Raw genomic sequence first — 22,590 nt, 5'->3', positions numbered from 1 at the left:
TCTCAGAACCGTGATGTTAGGCATAGCAGCTTAATATATGGTGATCCCCGCATTCCTACAAATAGCACATAATTCATTCACAGTAGAAAACCTTTGATATTTTTCAACCAGCTGTACTGGAAACAAGTTAAAATCTCTTGCCCCATCATAAATGTTCATCATCTTTTTCTCAGGTGAAACATTTAGAAAGTAAAGCTCTTATGGGTTTTCTGAAGTTCTATACTTTCAGTCATTGTCAGCTCAGAATATAGAAACAGTTCATCTGACCTGATTGCAACAGACTTAAAAGAGGGAAACTCCAGAAAACAATAGAAAGAAAGCTATATTTATGCTAGAGGAGTCAATTTTTTTCCCTTCTTCTCGATGCACATGCAATCTCTTCTTAAAACTCTCAACCTAACAACCATTTTTATTCTTTGAACAATTAAACCTTTAAAAGTGCAGACTTCCAAAATGTTCCCTTGCTAACTCCTAAGATCCATCCCTCAAGAAAATTCAGACTGTGAATTTTCACAGTCATTTAGCAATCATTTTGATGAATGGGAAGAAAAAGTTTATGTTACAGTGGCAGAAGACGGAGATGAACTCAGAATACTTGTTCCTGAAAATATAAAAGTGAAATACAGTCAACTAGCTATTGTATGTACAGAAGTGTAATGCACTACACTAACATACAACATACAAGCAGCCATACTGACTCTTGGATTTACAGTTTTAAAACCATATTCAACTATTTCCTACCCACTGAAACTTTCCCAGACTTAATATCAAGTATGATCTGAGTCTGCTGCTGATAGAACAAAATAATGCTTTCTTGCAGACATAACTTCTTTTAGCATTTTTTCCTATTTGCCATCACAAACATTTTGCATAGCTGCTTTTATTTGAATTAATAATTTAACACTCTTTATTTCTGTGTTCATCACATTGAAAAATTAGAGTAGTAGGAACAACACTCAGTCCATGAGAAATTCAGGTGAGACAACTACAGAAAATGTTGTAAGTGAAAATATTTAAGAATAAGTTATTTATGCAGTTTAGTTATTTCACTAAAAAGAGATGAGAGGAATCAGCAGATTATGAGTCAATTCTCAGGTTTTGCTATCTTATTCACTTCTTATGTAGTACAGCTTTACTTCTGGAGATGTCATACATTAAAGGCTTTCAGGATTAATGCCTTATTGCATATCTTGTTTCCTTTATGAATTACACACAAATTATAAAGTAAGATGCTACAGTTCATCAGATCAGTAGTGTGAGATCATGACACTATTAAAGATATCTACAGCAATACTATCATCGCTGAAAGTAGGGGGCCATTTCAGAAGGCACAACCGAAAATGCAATTCTATTTCTTTATTTTTTCAACAGTTGACCATTTTCTAGGGGTCATACTGAGAGGAATATACTGACACATTCATTATTATAGTGCTAACCATAGATTCTGGAACTACAATTTAGCTATTACCTCTTCTGTGTGTATTTTGTTCTGAAGTTCATTTTCCTTTTTAAATGTATTTCTGGGAATCAACTTTTTTTTTTTTTTTTTTTCCCCCCCATAAGCTTCCTGATTTTCATTCATTTAGAAGGTAACAAATGCATAATTAAATATGCCAAGTGGCAAATAAAGACAGAGAAGAAAAGGGCGAGGGAGAGAGCAGAATGCTCCAAAAATACCTTTGGATATCTGGAGAGCTTAGGATCTGCCAGAGAAGCTTCAAACTTCCAGAGCAGACACTCCTTAGTCTCACAACTCTTCTTATTTATATTAGAACTAGTTACATAGAGCTGTCCTGTTTTATTCAAAGGAGGAGGATCATTTTCTCTCTTTTCCGAGGCCAAAAAAATAAGTATGCTAGAGTGTTACTCACTGGCCTGTGTGCTGTGTGCTAGAGCAATCACCTGGAAGGCAACACTTTCAGAGCTTTGTGTACAAACCAGAAGAATAATACTGCTGGCCGCTTACACCATATGCTTTGGTAGAGAAGAATTCAGGGGGGTTTATTTATTGTTTACATATTTTTACAGATAATGCTGAACCTCAACGATACCTACAGGTGTTTTCCTATCTACATCCATCTCTTTTTTGACTTAGAGATGATTTGTGCATTGAGGAATGCATGAAATTAACACAGAAAAAATCTGCTTGTTAGTAAATGAATCCAGGTCTCAATGTAGTCAACACTGGAACCAGTTACAACTGGCTACGTTGCTGAGATGTCATTCTATATGCTTTCTTCCTTTCCTTATTTGTGTCCTAACCCAAGAATCCTTACAGGATATATGCTGATGAGCAAAAACTATTAATTTAAGGACTACCACTGTCTTCCAGCACTAGTGGAGAGCACATATAAAAACTGCTCAGGAAACAGTAGCTTAATCAAAGTCAAGCTGCTTTACTTTTCTGAAATTTTATGTTTTGCCATACGCAGCAGGTGCTCATTTCTTGACAGAAACAAGTCATTCAAATATGGTTCTATTTACAAATAAGAACAACAACACCAAAAACTAAAAAAATTTAAAAAAAATTAAAAAAAAATTCTGGAAGGATTTGTGGTGTGGCTTTTCCAAAATCCACGAAAACAACATCACCTACATACTTTTATATGGCACAAAAGCAGCCATATAAAATCCATCACTCGTTCCAAAAGTGGACAATTTCTCTTCTTATTCTGTTGTTTTCAATGGTACTTTCATCCATTCCCTTCATTTCTTCTCTTTCATTATAGAAATCTGTATGCCTAGTTTCTAATGCCACACTGTGCAAAATCACTACTATTTCTAGGAACAAGACTGCTTCTGCACTATACTGGGAAGAGATAGATAGCCTGGCATAACATGGTGGGCTCTGAAAGCACAACATGCATCTCTGCCATTCCTTCATATGAAAATACAAAGGAATAGCTGGCTGTGGCAAAGCTGAGGTGGCAGTCATGCTTTTCTCCAAATACACTGTTTCAAAATGATCAACTGTATAACACCTTCTTCCCCCAGGCAGTCGAAGAGGAATAAAGACTACAAAGACTGAGAAATACAATAGGGAAAGCATAATCTGGAAAGAAAAAAGCGCTCACTCTTCAAGTCCTTCACAAAGCAGATGATTTGCTGTTACAAGATCAATTCAAATTGCTTTATAATGTGTTGTTTAATTGCACAGTCAATTACCAGGTGGATCTCAATATAAGAAGGTCCCAACTTATGTTATTTTCGAGTTATTTGAAAGATGAAAGTAAATCATTCTCATGACCTGAGTACACAACCTGAGATCAGATGTTCAGAGCCCTGTCCAGCCTGACCTTAAATGTCTCCAGGTAAGGGCTTCCACCACCTCTCTGGGCAGCCTGTTCCAGTGCCTCACCACCCTTACTGTAAAAAACTTTTCCTAATATCCAATCTGTCCCCTTCTTTCTTACAGCCTCCCTTTAGACAGAAAAAGGCTCCTATTTGTTCTCATGGAGCTCTCTCTTCTCCAAGCTGAAGAGCCCTGGCTCTCTCAGCCATCCTTGTAGGAGAGGTGTTCCATCCCTTGGATCACTTTTGTAGCCCTCCTCTCAATGCCCTCCAACAGGTCCATGCCTTTACTTGCTCTCTAGCCCACCATCTTCAATGATTCTATGACTCTGAAAGCCTTGTAGCCATCAATAACCACACTCAAGTCATGGGAACCATCCACCAGTCTTCAGTGATGGCAACAATATCATGGTTTTTATTACCACAGTGGCTTCTAATTCTTCCTGATTATTTCCCAAGCTGTATACGCATCTCAGTACAACAGGCTGAGGTGCTGTTTCTGGATTGTCTCATCCCACTTTCATTATCATCTCTAAACATCTACTTTTTGTTCCATATCAGAAAAAAGGTTTTGATACTTAGAGAAATAAGTTGATGAACTGTAATTGTTCCTTTCTGAACACATCAAGAAGCCTGCTGTGATAGTGATCCAAGTTATGAATTGGAGGATAGCTGACAAAGATTTAAATGATGCATCCACACAGCTCCTGCAGCATATTCACTCCAGCATATGGCTTTTTACAGTACATGCTATGCACTTGCTGTGCATTCACAAACCTGTTTGGTGCTAGAATCAAGCATTACTGAATTTTGTCTACCACTTGCAAAGCACTTGAGGGAAGACATGAATATGTTAACTTAGTGCTTTATGCCCACTTATTTACTTCAGCAAGTTTATTCTGTAGCTTCAGTATTGATTTGCAGTTAAAGTCATGGTTTTGATGCGTTTTTTGTTTGTTTATATGTTAGTTCGGCTTTGAAGAAATTGGGCTTTTCAAATATTTTTCCTTGCTGGGTTGATGAGCTCTGTCACATTTAGACTGTCTTTCAGCAAATAAAGGAAAGGTTAGCTATGTTATTAGTCCAGGTTCTCCCCTATTATCCTTTCAAATGCTTTGGGCAGGAGGCAGTTGTATGATGTGGCAGATGGCACTTTCTGTATTCCTCATCCCTCTACCGATAACCAAGCAAGGCAAAGGTGAGAAAACAATGTATGGGTTAGCAAGTTGCTCGTTCCTGAAGAAACATAGAAACAGATCTTTTCAGATCAATTCTACATTGCCTTCAGCATCTTCTCTGAATATTTCATTAAAGGTATTAGAAAATAAAGAAAAGGGTAAGGGAAAAAGGGAGAAAGTGAAACAGGGGAAAAAGGAAAAAGAAATGAGGGAAAGGGAAGAGATCACAAGCACTGAAATTGCCAGCACTGTGAGTTTTCTTCAGTCATCCTTATTGGCATATAGGATGTACTGCAGGTATTCGTCAAGAAAATTGAACTTTGAAGATATTCCCTTCCTTGGCTGATACTGCTTATTCTTTCTACTCATTTTAGAACAGGATTGCAATTCACGCTGACAAAAGACAAAGGCAGTGAAGATTAAAAGAGATGATTAAGAAAACTTGCAGAGTTAATAGGTGCACCAAGAAAGATTTCTCATGCTATTAACTTCAGTGGCAGTCCACAGTGGAGATAGATCTGCTGTTCTACCCTTCTCCAAGGCTCCTGATCCCACATCCTATCCCATCATGCTATATTTGCATTTAGCATTTTCCACACTTGATACAAATATTCATCTGCCTAGAAACTTCTCTGGCTGTTGTTATCCTGTACCCTACTTTATATGTCAGGCTCTCCCTGATGTGCTCCACACATACATACTTAACCCCCTGGTACTCAGTTTTCAATCCTGCCAAGCTTTTTAGCTCTGTTCAAATCAGCTCAATGCTTATGCAAACATACTTCTTTAAAGAAAACATTTCAAAAAGAGCTCAGTGAAGCTATATGACAGAAAAGGCAGCAGTGGCCACGTCCTTAGCAGATGAGTTTTCAACAGGCAAAAACATATATACAGAAGGGATGTGATTAAGTCTGAACATTATTCCAAATTTCTCCATGTTAAAAATTACAATTTCCCTAGAAGTCATCAATCCCTTTCTTAAATTACATATACTCTCAAACAGGAAACAGCTACACAAAAGCATTTTTCATTTTCTTGACAGTAACGATCCTCTGTTTCCCAGTCACTTTATTTCATAGAATCATTTCTCTTTGTCCCACCTACACTGTCCCCATCCCCCAGAAAACTTAGATGAATGGCAGTGGCATTGAAGAAAAAAGATAATCACATCTAAAGTCTGCTTGTCCAATGGACTTTGAGGAAAGATGGTGATGTGTGTGAAATGGTAAATAATAAAATCTAATTGCCATATAAATGTGCGTGGTAATCCATCTCCCACAGAACTGATGCTACACAAATTACTTCATAGATAAGGGGGGGTGGTTGTGGTACAAAGGTGAGGTATTAAAGCGTATTAACTGTCTTTCATTTCTTTCCTGTTCTAGCCACTTTTGCACATTGAATGCATCTGAAAAGCAGACAAAATCTAATGAAGCGGGGATTTTTACACCATAGTACATTTAGATTTCCCTTCTGAGATAAATTATTCTTCTGAAATCGTGTATTGATTCTCTACTTCAATAGCCAACATATGCACTTCAGACAGCTTGTTTTCAAAACAGCAAAGAATTACACTTTCTGACAGGTAGCCTGGATATCAGAGACCTGCAGCATCTACAAAACTCTAACTCCTAGCTACTACATCAGGCAACATTCTCCACATAACCCTATGAAGAAGTTGACAGAGGTTAAATGTGCTCAGTTTGAATGTGGGTTTGCAGAGGGAAACATTTTTTGTTACATTACCGTCTTCTTTACCCAGACAACTACCTCTAGACTCAGATGAGAACTGCTTGGTGAGAATTCCAAAACTTATGGGGAGGACTGTACAATGCCCATGGCAGCACACTTTGAAAACAAATTTAGGATGTGCTTTTGGAAGGATGTTAGGATTCTACAAATGTGCCCCACAGACAGCCGGTATAGTATCTGTGAATGAAGCTCGGGGAGAGAGAAATTTATTACTTTATGCAAGTCGAGATTGTGTTCCAATTACAACTTGCAGATAACAAGAATTCAGAACTTTGTTAGTGGGATGTATTTAAGCTAAATATTCAGATTTTTCTTTTGTTTGATTTGGGAGTATAGATGCTTCCTACATTAGTGCTAGCACTTTTACTTAGTATTCCAGAAGGGCTTCAAAGAAATTCTACAGTCAGAGAAGGTAATAACCTTCACGCAGAACAGCTGCAGGAACACAGGCTTTGACCACAACTCTTTGGGCTCAGCCACCCAGCTGGCACTTCCTGTCTCTGCCCTCACCATTCCCTGCAAACAGAAGGATAGAGGAAAACACTGTTTGTGCTCCTACACCCTTAATCAGTTGTCCCAAGGCCCTGAAGTCCCTCTTGAGTTTCCTCAAACTTCCTGCTAGAGCTCCATCACTGCTTACCCAAAAAAAAAACAAAAAACCAACAACAGAAAATAACCCGAGGGCTGGTTAGCCAGGAAAGGAAGCTTTCTCTTTGTATCTCTAACCCAGGCCCAAGGCAGTCACAGACTTCCCCTACGAAGTGGTCCCTGCATTTTGGGCCTTCACTTCCCTTCCAAATGGACAATGACCCATCATTTGCCTATGTAGAAGCTATTTTGACGTAGGGCATAGGCTGACTTTACCTTTGCAACTACTCTGAACAGAGGTTGCTTTCTCAACACTGTCAGGAAGACAACAGCTGCATCCACTGTTGTCTACTCCAACGAGTCACATTAGAAAGATCTATTTACTGGTGACTGTATTTGGAGTTCTGTATTTGAAACAGAGCATTATTTCTGCATGAGGAGCTCACAGCCCGCTGGCAAGGTCATTACAATTAACTCATGCATGCTCATTTGAGAAATGTAAGTGCTAATACTCATTCTGTTGTACAATTTTGGGTTTATATGTAAAAGACTTCTCCATTCTTCTTAATAAAGCTTTGGTTTTTTGTTAAAAATATGAAAAAATGCTACCATTAATAGAGACCTTGAAATACACAAAAGAACACATAATGCAGCAACAATAACAATGGGTTCAATATAAGACAACAGTGGGAATTATTACATAAAATTGAAATTATTTCAATTTCTATCACTGTAGCAAGAAGCCTCCTCAACGACCAAGACTAATTTAGCTCAGTTTTGCATGGTTTGAGCAATGTGCTTTGACAGGGAAAGCAAGCCCTTATAGATTAAATCACTATTACCAATCATCAATGAATACACAAGGCTAATAGATCTATTGATAATTTAGTAACCTATGCAGGAAGTTTACAAGGATGGATGAATTTCTGAGTGAGCCTTTACATATATGGAAGTATATTTCAGGGTGTCTATGAAACCACTGATGTTACACCAGAAAATAATGCGATTGCTTTTCTTTCAGAGGCTTCAGAACAGGCTGCTTCCATATCACAGGAGAAAAGGGCAAATGAAAAGGCAAATATATAGCAATAGAAGTCATATCTTAAGAAGAGACAGAGACAGCTGGAGAACAATTAAGGGCTACAGAAGTAAAATAAAACAGACAAAAATAAATCCAGATGGAATTTTTAGACATATGAGTGTTGATTCTGAGGTGGGCTCTAACATGAATTGCTTTTTTTTTTCTTATTTTTATTTTTATTTTATTTATTTTGGAGGATACAGTGACACAGTAGCACAGGAATAAATATTATTTATCACGGACACTAGAAAAATTGACGTTTGGGAAGGCCACGTGGAAGGGAATAAAGTGAGAAAAGATGGAAGTATGGATGCCAGCTCAGAACAGCAGTTCTAGTAAATGTGTGAAACACTGCACGGGCAGCAAAAATCAAACCAAAACTGTAGACTTGGGCAGAAATTTTCTGTGATGGTGAATTTGTCTTTAAAAGAAAGTACTAATAGCCCAAAATCAGAATTCAGATGACTACAGTTTATCCTGAAGGATAAAGCACAACTAGAAAGTTTGGAACAGGATAGGATAGTGCTGTACTGAAATTATCAATTCCTTGAAAAGTTTGTATCTACTTTTTGTTAAATGTAAACAACAGCGTTCTTTAACTTTTCCGTTCATGACAGTGTGATATTTTACTTATTCATCACAACTTACAAATAAATAAAGCGTTAAAATATCTGAATTTTCTCTGGACAGTCATTCTGTGTGTATTTCCTTTTCGTATGTTTGCACTTTAATTGAAATAGGTGAAAAGTTGTTTGGGGGGTTAAAGTAGTGTCCATATTAAAGCAAATCAAAAGGAAGATTAAAGCCTACAAGTTATGAGGATACAAAGTTACACTTGAGGATGTTCCTCCTCCTCTTGTGTCTTCAAGTACTTATATAAAAAAAACTCTTCCAGAACTCAATTCCCACACCACAGAAAGAAAGTGTGGAAACAGAAGAGACATTACAGATGTTGCAATACCCACATAGCCTGAATGAAGGAGACATCTTTCCTTTGGCAGTGGTGAGGAACAAGAACATGAGTCAAATTCCAACTTCACTTGCATTTTTGTGCACATTTCAGGCCACTCGGTCCTCTTACACTACATCTCCACAATACTGAGAACAGCAAGGAGAATTCTCCACCCAACTTCTCTTGCTGTCAAAACCCTGAATGACATAGCCATGCTAACCAGCTGCAAGCAGGACAGGGAAAGTGCTTATGAAATATGTGAAAGCAGATTTACTGTATAACTGTATATTGGCAAGTTGAATACAATGCTTTTCTGTTACGTCTCACTTATCTTTGTAGGTTATCTGATGGAACTCCACTTGAGTACACTTTGCTGTTTTTCTCTGCTCACAAAAACAGTACAGTTCTTGAAACTGACACAGAACTATTTTCACTCATTTATTTATTTAACTCTAGTTTATCATTTATCGATCAAGAGACTGCAGTAATTCAGCTGGAAAATTTAGCACATGTGTTTCCACAGGTTCCCAACTCCAGTCCACTGAAATTGTGTCAGAGGAGACGCAGGAAAGCCATTTCTCTAATAACAGGCTTTCTGTATTAAGAAGCCAAATCTTGTACCCAGAAGGAAATGTATGGTGGAAATTTTCTCCTGTGCTTTTATGGCAACTGTCTGCTTTCACGTACAGCTGGCATCCTGTGCAGGCTCCACAACACAATCTGTCTTTGCACTGAGTTCACTGTACATTTTTTTTATTTTTAAATCTGCATATATGTGATTATTCTTTCCAGGATTATCTTGGCTTTCAGCATTTGAAATCTGGCAACTATATAATTACTGAGAAAGGCTGCAGAATTCTTTATTATCTGTACACATTTATATTTCTGCTAGTGTAAACTCCAGTTACACAGAATGATTGCTATCACTAGCAGGAAGGACAAGTTTAAATTTGCTTTGTTGCTAGGGCTAAAATAATAGAGGACAATGAATTAACCATGACTGTTCTTATTGGTAAAGTTAAGTGTAGGGAGTGTTTATAGCACAACAGAGAAAAAAAAAAAAGAAAAACAAGAAAAAAAAAAAGCCATGCAAAAGCATTTCAACTGAATACAGAGGAAGAAAAAACAATAATGAAAGACATTATTTTTCTCCTTTCTAACCTGCTGGAAACGTATCAGAAAAACAGCCAAAATTCTCACTGTAAATGATGTTGTCATATTTAAGGAATTTAATCTGAGCAAAATAAAACATTAAGAAAAAAAAAAAGTAACATGCTGCTGTAAAAAGCTGGAGATAGAGGAACTGTGTATGCTAACTATACATTACTGCTTGAAAATGCCAGGTTTGTTATTCCTTTACTAGCCATACTTCCTGGATGTTGAACTACAGAAAATCAGCACCCAGAACATTTCACCTTCCTCACTTCAATTCTAAGTATGTTTTTTCATACTCTTCAGTCTTTTTTTTTTTCCAACTGGAATTCAAGGTTACAAAATGCACCAGCTATCAACAGTTTAACTTCAAAAGGGTAAAGCAAAAGTAGAATTTTCAGTATAAAGAAAACAAAAGAATGCTGGATTCCATAGGTTATCCTAGCTGAGGGACTCTGTGAAGGCACAAGCCAATGCATTTAGTGAAATAACACTGCCCTCTAGTGCTTTTATTAAGCACATTGTTCAAATTTCTTTTTAAACAAAGAAACACAGCAAATCACCACCTTCCTTTTAAAAAATATGTAGCATAAAATGGCTATGCTTATCAGTTCAGATCAGAATTATTTTTTCTAGACATGTCTAACTAGCATACTGGAAAAAAAAAGATTTAATACATGCATATATACAAGCAGCACTTTGTGATGCAAAAATGTGAAGGAATAAGGTGTATGATTTCAGTATATCAGAAAACCTCGGAAATATTATACTAAATAAACTTGGAATATACTTGGAGGAATGTAAACATAAGAAAGAACATGGCACAATATTCATACTGAATTTTGAGAATGGAGCATGAGCCATCCAAATAACTTCATTTTCTAGACCAAGAATTTCTGAGAAGAAGCACCTTGCTGAAAACTACAATATATTGAGACAGTTTTCAATCTTTCTTACAGTATTTACAAGTGAAGCAAACATGCAAAATACCACAAAATCCAGAATAATTACTGAGGTTAGCTCATTTTCTGTGACTCAGAGGTAGATAGAAGAAAATTCAGCAAGGAACAAGCTCTTGATGGAATATTAATGTCTACTTTGAACAACATGGCTTCTGAAATATTATATTTTCTTTGATTGCTATAAAATGTCGGTTTTCCTAACAAGAAATTTATAAAGCCTGTTAAAATATACTGCACTGTATTTATTTTCCCAATGGAAGGTGAAATTTGTGTGGAATATTGAACAACGTGGACCAGGTGAAAATATTCTCCAAGCTTCTAACATGGAGATCATTAGTTCTGCTAAACCTCTGTAATCATACTGTACAAATTGGGCTGTGGCTTCTGCATGCCAGTAACATAACTCATGTTCACATAAAGTCAAGCTTTCTTTGTAAGGTCCTTAGAGCTCCTTTATTCCACTAGAAATCTTTTAGTATGATATTGGTCCATTCTGTGTTCTTAAGTACTATTCTGTGTTCTTAAGCACAACATTTAAAGTTGTACTTAACTACACAAGACTGCTACTATACTGCCATTGTCAGGTCAACAAAGAAAATTGCATCTCCTGTGGACATACTAATTATTTTCAAATTTAATATTTTGTATGATATTGAAGTGTAAACCCTTTTTCAGGTTACCACTCTGTAGTGATTCTCACTTTATTTTGTAAAGAAATTACTGTACTTACTTTTGAGATCTAAATTTCTGGCTCCAGCTGTGCTCTGAGTTGTGATTTTTGTGTCAATCTTTACAGTGTGGAGATTGTTGGTATCCCTTGATATCATCACATTATGCCACTGGTTGTCATTCAGAGGTTTATTAGAACTTCCTTTGATGAGATTTGCACCATTTCCCAAGTCAAACACATAGTGTAAATATCTGCAAAAAGAGAAAAAATTGGAAGTTTCCTTTTCTTTACATACCAAGGAGGAACTAATTAATTAATTTGTCTAATATTTTCCACTTCCTTGTTCTTCTCAGCAGTGGTGGTAAAACGGGATGATAACACTTCCTCGAATGAGGAAGCACCTTTAAGTGAGAGAATTTCAGAGAAATTTATAGGGGCTGAGATGACATCTCAAGTTTCTGGAAAATAATAAGCACTCCTTGTATCAGGAAACAGAGAGAGAGAGAGAGAGAGAGAGAACACAAGGAAGGCTATCAGCTTTGGGGTAAATGCTATTATTATACCTATTACTTATTTTCATATTTTTCAGGCATCTAGCTTCATCTGAAAGAAAAAGTCACAATAAAACACATGAAGCTTAACATGAGGAAACATTCATCAGTCTGAATTAGTCAGGTAAAGATTTGTCCCCAGAGCTTTCCTTTCTTTTCCTCCTGTCTGTATATTTGGAATAGCCTGTTTTTATCAATACACCAATCCATACGTACCCTTTTACTAATTCAACCACAATGAAATCATTTCCATCGCCACTGTTATAAAGTATCAATCCATCCAGAGAGGTGGTTTTGAACTGGAAAAAAAGGTGCATAGATGTATATGCTTGCAATGTGGCCAATGCAACATAACTTGCTTTTGTTTTAAAGGTTACAGGGTCTGCTATGATGTTTCTGAACCCAAATCTTGCATTTAGCTCACAATAATCGATGTCTCCATTTTTACATAAGTCAATGTATGCCATGCCATTAAATGTAAGGCTCTGTAGATGCCCAATGAAATTAGAAGGCACAGAAGACAGGTAGCGGCGTTCTGTTATTATTCCAGTCTCTATGTTGTGGAATTCCAGCCGTGTGTGATCACCAGCCATTTGACCTTAAAACAGTAACAAGAAAACACACATTAGTATTTGAAATAGGAAGTCAAAAAGCACATCTCACAATTAAGCACGTGCAGGAATTCCACACTTAGATTGTGCAGGCCAATTCCTGATCCCAAAGAGGACTTTTTAAAGTCATCCAAACTACTTGTAAAGATCTGAGAGTCTCTTCACCAAGTTTGTTATGTTTAGATAAGACCAACAACAATACTTCTACACTGAGCAATATATCCAACTGTAAATGAAATCCCACACTCTGATTACAGTTAATCAGATAATTTGTTTTATTCTAAGCAAAAGCAATTACCACAACATTAAGAACACAAATGTGAATCTAAGAGCCGGAATTTCATGGAAGAGTATAAGAGTCTTGGGGACATTACTCTATATGCTTTGGTTAAAAGGGCAGGATTTAGCAGGAAGGATTCCTGTTTAAGCAGTCCTAGGTACAGTAGTGCTTGCCTGCTGCAAAATCCTGTCCTGAAATTGTGGTCAGAGAAACTGTGAAAGTAATTAGCTTCGTACTGTGGGGACAAAGTAGGGGAGGAGGCAGTCACAGCCCAAGTGATGCACAAACCTGAAGGTGTGCAGTAAGGGCACATCCAGGTGTCTGTTGTCATCCTGAAAACCACAAGGGACTTGCTTACATCAGAGAAACCACAAGCCTCAAAGGTACCCCGGGTCTTTCTTTGTCATGCATAGCAAAAAGTCTAAAATTTTCAGACTGTATAGCTAACCTGAAGGCAACAATCAATGCTGGTATTGCATGCTGTGTACAAATCAGTATTAAAACTGATTATTAATTTATCCTACATTCAAATTTTCGTCCACTAAAGAGCTCCCTTTTCTAAGATTTTTTTCCAGGTTCAAGAAGTGGGACAGATGTAATGGCATAAAGCTGTTCAATAATGTCCCTACAGTTGCAGTGCACATTGTTGATGGCCAAGCACCCTCTGCACTGAATGAACTACAATAAGAGTGTGTGAGCTCTGACCTGAGCTGGATGTGCTTGGCAATCTTGCAGAAAACTGTGGCATGCTCAGACTTGCAAAGCTTTTATAAGCAAGTGCATGCCTGTGTGAATAGGGCAGCTATCAAGGCAAGGTGAATGTTCATATTTGGGCTTTGCCCAGGGGTATAGATTCACAAATTACTTCAGTTACATAGAATAATATCTTAGGACCTTTCAGACCACACACACACAAAACCAAAAGCAGTTAATAATTTATGTTAAATATTTTCAAGTAGTTTGCTTAGCATAAGGATGCATTCTACACGATTTATAATTTTACTGATACCACTGAACAACATCAGTATCTTAATCTCCAGAAACAGCTTGTTGATGTTCTTATTTCTGAACATCAGTTCTAAATATATGTTTTCCTCTTATATATTACTGAAGGTGGATTCTTCCTTGCAGAAACCAGTAGTAAGTTGTCTTGAACAATGCCAGATGTATAACCTTCTGCAAGGCCAATAGCTGTACACTGGATCACAGCCAGAGAGAGCTGAAGAACAAGTTTTAGAGGAACATTATGTATTCCAGTCTTATATCACTTCAGATGGCACTGCATAAACGTAATGGCAAAAATCCACTAAGCTTTGGCCTGTAGCACAGTATCCTCTTTACATTTACTACCTTAAATGTATTTTTTTTCTTCAGCACAGTAATAAAAAAGTTCCAGAAATCTGGGCTCACATCCCAACTCTCCTCCTAACATTTCAGTTGTACAAAATTGCTTGAGACTTTGTGCTTAGAATTTGGGTCCTTCTGTGCTATTCTTATGTCAGGTGCATATAATGCACTACCTGTTGTGATGCTATGGAACAGGCCTAGTGAATTGCTTTTCATAAGCATAAATTAGGTATCCTTCCCAACATCCAACTATGGTGACCTATTTCATTTCTCATTCATTTCCAGATAATAAAAAAAAAAAGAAAAAAAAAAAAAAAAAAAAAAAAGTGCATCAGTGCTACAAGCATTTAAACTCTTTTCTGCTGAGTAAAATTATCAAAACCATCTGCATGACTTATAATGAAAGCTAGATATGAAAGACTGTTTAGGCATGCATAAATTTATGCATTTGTCAATGGTAAGAAGGAGTGTGCAATACATGGGCAAATATAAAGGACTTCATAACCTGTGAAAAAAGGAAAGTCAAGCTGAATTATTTAATGGCTCCCCTTCCATCTTAAGCTCTCTGGACCTGACAAGCTTTTCTAAACGAGAGAAGAGATGGAATAAAAAAAAATGAAAACAGTCCATGCTGAGAGGAAGCCAGAATTCTGGGCAGGAACTTCGTTTTTTCTTACCTTCATGTAAATTACCAGGGTATATTTTAAACATCTGAAGAAAAATTCTAAACAGCTTAATGTAAGGGCAATCCAACGTGATATGGCAATGTTTCCACTAACCTGTTAAGGAATTCAAAGCTCCTATGTGTTAACTTGTGTTGTATACATTTGAAGATCTACTAGATGGGAGTAAAAACCTAAGCTGGTGAAAGGTTTGGCAATATAATATATTGAGGAAGGGAAAGGGAGAGGGAGAGAGGAGGGGAAAGAAAAGGAAAAAGAAAAGGAAAGGGGAAAAGGGAAAGGAACAAGAAGGAAAGCTGTGGATGCATGGCAACAAAAATTTGCCAAGAAGAAAATGCAATGCTTTTGGTACTAACAGAAAATTTCCCATGATACCAGAGTTGCACGTTCCCAATAGCCCCTTCTCTCACACCAGTCCCCTCCTCACAGATGAAGGAGGACACAGGCTGGCCCTATAACCTCCTGCGGAGATTTTGGGAAGATTTTGTCCATCCAAAGTACTGAGACAACCTTCTCCCTTTGGGTGAAGAGAGTTAAGCATTTGTGGATTATGCACAGGTAGGCAAAAACTGAGAATCATACTGAGTTAACAGGCCAGTTTCTGATACATGCACTGGCATCTGGAAAGGATACGAGTGTTGCACCAGAATGTGGATACTCAGGCAAAAGTTTTCCTTGATTAAGAGGCAACCGAAGTGAAAATACTCACTGGCTTTAACTTGTAGAGACATCTAATTTTAACTATGCTTATCCACAATGAAAAATTATTAGAAAGAAAAATAAAAATGTACAGTCCTGCATTCTTTGCTTATTGCTTCACTGACTACACTCTATATGATAGAAATCTTCCTTTTTCATCATAACCCATCACATATATTTTGAATTTCTAAAGCTGTACTAAGCAGTTGGGACTGATTCCAAAAGAAAAAGAGTACTTTTTGATGATTTTTAAATCTGCATTACATTTAAATAAAAAACTCTAAGGAGCAAAGGAAATTCATATTTAGACACTGTATTTTACTGCATTCCAAACAGCTTCCTCTAACTAGAAACTGTTCCCAAAGTAACTTTATTATCTGAGTCACCAGTTGAAGCAGCAATATGATGCTTTATATATTTCCTTCAGTAGTATGTATTTCTACTCACGTAAAGAAAATAAAAAATTGTGAAATAACTCATTTAAACCATTTTCTTGGGAAAATGATACAAAGGATCATCACATACATGGCATAAATTTTTACTTCACCTTTGGAAGACCTATTAGTAATATCTGATTCTAGAAAATGTATCTTGGAAGCTACATTGACACATCCATAATTATTCTTCTACCAGCAAAACAGTCCTGAGTGCTCTTTTGAAAAAGAACTAAAGGAGGTGCTTTCCTTTTAAAAACCATTAAAATTTTAACCATTTTAACAAAGCCAAAAAATAATGATATATTTTATCTAAACATGAAAGCAAAGGAAAATACTAAATACCTAAAACAAAATTAGGCTCATTGTACTGTGCAAGCAATCAGAGCTAGAAGCCAGATCTGATGCTATTTATAACACATTTGTGAGACTTTATAACAGAATAACCTTCTCAATTATTATTTGTGAGATAAAATACGAATGTATTTGTAACATCTATGAGCATTTGTACCTTTTTTATTCTCACATCAAACTGCAATTCTAGTGTTACAGAAAAACCTGTTGCCTAGTGCTTAGTCATTTAGAACAGCTGAGGCAAGTCTTAAAAACGACAAAATATCTTTCAAATATTTCTGAAATTCCCTCTTGATGGGCTTAGAGTTTAGCCTTAATTTAAACTTAGTATTTTTGCAAAAGTATTTACTTGCCTTTTCATTAGTGATTTATCAAATGATTTTTCTCCAATTACTGTACAAAAATACCTGTTTAAGTCAGCATGAAGGTTTTCATCAATTTTAACAGCAGTGCTAGAGTAACATAAATGTTAAGTCCAATAATAGCATTTGAAGGGGCACAATGTAGATCTTACTCAAGAAAAGAAAGCGAGCATCTTGTTACTTTCAGATGAAGGTATTTTACTTTTGCCATTTTCCCTCTGTGTTCCCCTCCCCACCCAGATAACATGAAGTCACAACGTCATACTACCTGTCATGGCCTGCTGGTCATCCACCATTAACTTTAAACTTTTTCCTCGTCGAACCACACGCACTGTGTGCCACTCATTGTCATTGAGGTTATAGCCAGCAAAAAGGGTTTCTGGACCTTTGCCTGTAGGATATGCCAAACAGTCATTATGCAATCTCTAAATCATTGTACATGTGAACCTCACAGAGAGAGAGAAAGAGAGACTGGCTGGGCAAACATTAAAACTCACCAAAAGTCGTATTAAGCAAGAAAATTAACAAGTATAATCAATTCTCAAAATATAGAGTTACTATGTTAAAACATTTCTTTTCTCAACTTAACTATATAAATGTATTATACGCACACAATAAATTAATCAGGTTGTCATAAATAGGCACAGTCAACATGGATTTAGTTAAGCATTTTCCAGTCATGAGCAACCCTTCAAGAAATAGGATTACTGCAGCCAGAAGGAAAATTTAAGCAAGGGTTTAAAACACTGCTTTTCCGTTCCTTCATTAAAAATAGTTTGGGGGGAAGGTGTAAACAGTTAATGTGCTTGCGCCAAGATTTTCTTCGTCTGCATTGGCTCCTCAGCCTATGCTTATTCATCTGGATGTCTCAGAAGATCACCTATTACATTATTATCTATTCTTACATATTCATACAAATATTTATATTCAGTACCTTCTCATATTAGCTGGCCACCAAATCATACTTTCCTTTTTCACTCTGTGGATAATATCTTCCTGTAATCTATTTTTGTAAGCAGTTAAACAAACATTTTTTTGAACAAATATAATGTTTGGTATGGCACAATGTATTTGCAACTGAAATATTCACAGATATCTAAGAAAGAGAAGATGTTTAAGATCAAGGAAAAATCTCTGAGAAGAAAATGATTAAGGAAATAGCTTTTCCAAGGCAGAGACAAACCTTGCTTTATGTTTTTCAGTTCCTATAACTTACTAAAAACTGATGAAAACAAAAGAAAGATGTATAACGAAGTAACATTTTACATGAAAACTTCAGGACTGCACCGACTCAGGCCATTAACTCCACTAAAATTTTCGAGATGACTATATTCTATGTCAACATTTTTTCAAAAAGGGGTATGTCACTGGTTCTGAAACTCTCCCACGTTTATTTTCAGATTCCTTTTCAACTGATACAGTCTAACTGTGATGGAAGGGATTTATTGATAGGAATACTATAAGATGTTCTCAAAAATCAAAACCCGTCAGCATGCAGGACTGCATGGAGCAAAAAAGCCACTAACAGCTTGATGTTGTTATTCTGTGTACATTACATTTTTTTGTCCGAAATTCTTTTTAACACCATCTACCAGCATTTCTTTTCATTTATGTTTGCTTGCTCTGCTTTTGCACACAGAGCAGTATAATTGTATGTTATTTTGAGCCTGTCAAGATATCTTCTGGAATAAAAACACTGGCTACAGCAAAGGCAGCAAGATTCTAATAATATCATGTTGCCTTCTCTCTATGCTCGTGACTAATCCTCTATATTTGCACAAGGCTAGGGAAAGGGTGCAAATCCAGCAGAAAGAGATGCATGCGTACTCACCAGTGTCAGCTACTTAAACTAAGTTGCTTCTTCAACAAGAGAAAGACCAGTTTTGCATAAAGCTTAAGCAAGTAATATTCTTCTTGGATACAGTCATCAGAGGTAGTCAATAATGCTATCTGATACATTTTTATTACCCTATATCTTACTGGGGACTTCAGTTTTTAAACTAGATTTGGAAGATTTGGGTTTTAAACTAGATTTGGATTTTAAACTAGATTTGGGTTTTAAACTAGATTTGGATTTTAAACTAGATTTGGGTTTTAAACTAGATTTGGAAGACAATGAATAGACTTGCAGTAAATCATCAAATAAAATCAATAAAAATTCCAGTGGAAATAAAATAGTTCATTTAATGCTACTAAATACTTCTTCCTTTATTGGTCAAGCTCATTCTTTGCTCTACTTTTTAGGAGCTGGACTACTTAATCTCCCTTATTTCACATGGAAGACCTAAAAGCATAAAAAAATTATGATTACAACCCACATTAACAACCTGTATTGTCTCTCATTCATGTAAAAGAGCCTTAGTGTGTACGAATATCAAATCCTACTGGGTTGTTCATGCTCACATAGGCAAATATGTCTATTACCTGTTAATGACTAGAGACTTGTATGTTTTTCTCGTACAAATAAATGCATTCCCAAGTTTATTTTCTCTGCAATCACCCTCTAAATGGTAACTCAGATGAAAACTACCTGTGAATTGCCTTCACTTGCAGAGTATGCAATCAGGTATGATGCATGATGGCAACAATGCACTTAAAGCATTTCTGGTCTTTTAGAGCATACTTTTGTATAAAAGTAGCAAATGTGCATGTTAGCACTGTTAGGACAAATTTTTCAAATGGTTAAGCACACCTAGGCACAGAAACTCAAGGAGATCCTTTGTTACCATGCCAGGACTAAGTAGAAAATACTTATTCTTTTATTAGGCAATGTTGGCTAACTCAAACTGTTTAAATCAGTACTCTTCAACAATTTTCAAATATATTGAATTTTAATTTAGAACATAATATTATTCAGGTCATAATAGTTCAAACACTTTTTCTGTCCTGGTTTACAGTGCTTTAGCTTAAAGTGAATTTACTGCAAACCTCAGTCCACTAAAGGACTGACTTGTCAGTCTTATAACTTCACATGAATCTGATTCCATTTACTTCATCAAGCTCACACTGGCAGAAAGCGCTGATGTATTTAAGAAAGAATTGACCTATTTCTTTGTGTCTGGTATAGGAAGAAACAAAAGAGTGTTAGTTTAAAAAATTTCAAACAGATTTTTTTCCTGTGTTTTCTATTTTTTCTTATGTGTCTCTAATCCTAATGTATTCCCCATGCTGTCCTTCCTCAGGAACTCATTCCTTACTTTCTAGATACAAGAGAGTCCATTTGTTTCATGTACCCAGCATTTTCTGACTCTCTCTGATATCAATACCTTAATCATATTTTAAACTTGTCCTTTCAGAGATAGGTTGTAAGATGCAAAAATTCACTAAATGTCTCCTCTTGCTTAAGTAAAAAAAAAATATATTATCAATGTCTATTCACCTTTCAATATGTATTCATCTATTTCTTTTTTAAAAGCTTAAATAACTACAAGATTTTACGTATGCCTACAGTAAGTACATAGTATCAAGCAAACAAATATAGGCACATGTACAGATCCCATATTTGCTCACAGGCCACCACACCAGTAAAATCTTCACATCTATACAAAAGCATTTGTAATTGCTAATACAAATACAAAGAACTTTTTTTTTTTCTTCATAGAAAAATGCAGACTGTGCAGCCAGATGATAGAGGTACGAATCTTGATGATGCAATTCATTATGAAACCAAGTACTATAACCAGTTCTGAGGACAAAAGGTTTTCTATAGTCATTTGAATGTGAAGTCCCAAACACACTAAATTGTATCGTTACTGAGGCAATCAGTGAAGAGAATTATATGGTTCTAGTTTAGCTTACTTTGGTTTTCTCATTTCAAATAAAGAAAGAAGAATGAACCTCCAAAAGAAAAGCCTAATTTTCCAGTAGGCTAAATGTTCCAAATATTTTCTGGAGATTCCTGTTCTTTGTACTAGCTCGTGGGGAGCCTTTTCAGCTCACACATCCAAAATTGTTTGAATCAGGATGGGAATAATTGGCTCCTATGATACCATCAATCACCAGCACAACATGTACCAAACTTGCTTGAATTATTAAATCCTATGATCAAAAGTAGGCATCAACAATGAAATATCAAAAGAAAGGCTAATTAATCGGAGACTTGGAAGGGAGGCTGTATGATACAGGAAATGCTAGACCAACCTACTGAACTGCAGTTGTAGAAAAACTACTTCCATCAGTTTACTGGTTAATGTAAGAAATGTTAGTGGTTTCAGACAAGTTTGCTAACAGACAAGTATACACGTCATGACAGTCAATATCAAGCAGCACTTTCATTTTGAATTTGAGGGAGTAAGTGGACAAGCTTGGAACATGGAAAATATTCAGGAAGGATTCCTCCAGAACCACACACTGAGACACAGACAGATAGGAGAAAGCCTCTTAATCTTTGTTATCCTTTCTGTGGTGGTTGGCTGCAAAATCAGTTCTGGTCTTCTGACCCATTTATTTACAAACTCTAATTTAAAAAGCCAATTAATACAATGAATAAACTGTATTTTAAATGACTGCATCTGTATGCATCATCCAGCAACTGCTCAACTATGCATGTTTCTTATTAATAGAAAAATTTAGTTGCCCTTTAAAGATCAACGGTGTGTGTCAGTTTATCGTTTAAAACAAATTGGCATCAACCACAGGAAGTCATAGCACAGGCCAAAGAAATTCTGTCAGCTGTATTCTCTTCTAGGCACAGATACTTCCACAAGAACAGTACATTCACTGAATCATATCAACGAAACACATCTGCACTTGATCCCCATGTTCCAGCCCACAATAGCTTTATTAAAGGAAAAATTGCCTTTTGAAATTTAACTAATGTATTGTAAATTTAAGAGCATCCTTATTACATTTTAAAACAAAACCATAGATTTTGGAAATTAAAACAAAGCAAATTAAAGGTGCTAACATTTTTCATCAGCCTTCACTCCAGTTGTAGAATGGGTTTTCTCACATCATTCTGAACGACTGAAATAATATGAAAACTGTTTCTGCATGTGCACTCATATGGAAATGCAGAAAGCTAAGGAAGGTCAAAAATTCTGTTGGCTTCCTTTAAACGAGCAACCCACAAACTGACTGCATTTGATACTACACTAGTAAGGAAAGGCAGCGTACATAGTGAGTGGTCCATAGTAGCATATAAAAAAATAGAAAAATAGACTTCAACCAAGTCTGAATACAAAAGGTTTTCTACAGTCTCTTGTCTGTCTTTTTTCTCTATTTTCTGGGAACTTCTTTCCCTGCTCACGATCTGAATTGCTGAGTATCTCCCTTCTCCCCACATTCTCTATCTATTGCCTCAAAAAGCTTCTAACTTGGGCTCTATAGGGCTTACATCCATCCATTAATTTCTTCAGAACTATGAGATAGTAACTGTTGTTGACACAAGTATTTACATGGTCAGTAGATCAAGTCTGAGGGACAGAACATACACAGACCTACTTGATTAAACACTTGGTTTCTTGGTGACTGCTGAAAAACATGCTAATGATAAACCACTGTCTAGTGAAAGTCTATTCACTATAAATAGTACTAGAACCATTACTTAATTTTCACCTTGGTGCAGAAGGAAACATCACAAAGCAGTGAACTTCTGAGCTGTAAGTCCTTGCACTTTCCTTGGCATCAGACTTCACTGCCATA

General features: G+C 36.3%; 1 protein-coding gene across 7 annotated transcripts in view; it reads right to left on the bottom strand.

The window, feature by feature from the left end:
• Positions 1-22,590, bottom strand: part of NRXN1 (neurexin 1) — a 629,457-nt gene that overhangs the window by 335,181 nt on the left and 271,686 nt on the right. For all 7 annotated transcript variants that reach the window (XM_042884865.1, XM_042884874.1, XM_042884894.1 and 4 more), the window contains 3 exons: positions 17,216-17,338; positions 12,394-12,775; positions 11,687-11,877 (listed from right to left, as the gene is read on the bottom strand). In XM_042884865.1, the coding sequence (XP_042740799.1) occupies positions 11,687-11,877; positions 12,394-12,775; positions 17,216-17,338 (696 nt within the window). The remainder of the gene's footprint in view (positions 1-11,686; positions 11,878-12,393; positions 12,776-17,215; positions 17,339-22,590) is intronic.

The sequence above is a fragment of the Lagopus leucura genome, unplaced genomic scaffold (genome assembly GCF_019238085.1).
Source record: "Lagopus leucura isolate 7727_CA_CO unplaced genomic scaffold, USGS_WTPT01 Super-Scaffold_73, whole genome shotgun sequence".
NCBI classification, from domain to species: domain Eukaryota; kingdom Metazoa; phylum Chordata; class Aves; order Galliformes; family Phasianidae; genus Lagopus; species Lagopus leucura.
The sequence above is the reverse complement of the archived record's forward strand: the minus strand, read 5'-3'. Positions and strand labels throughout refer to the sequence as shown.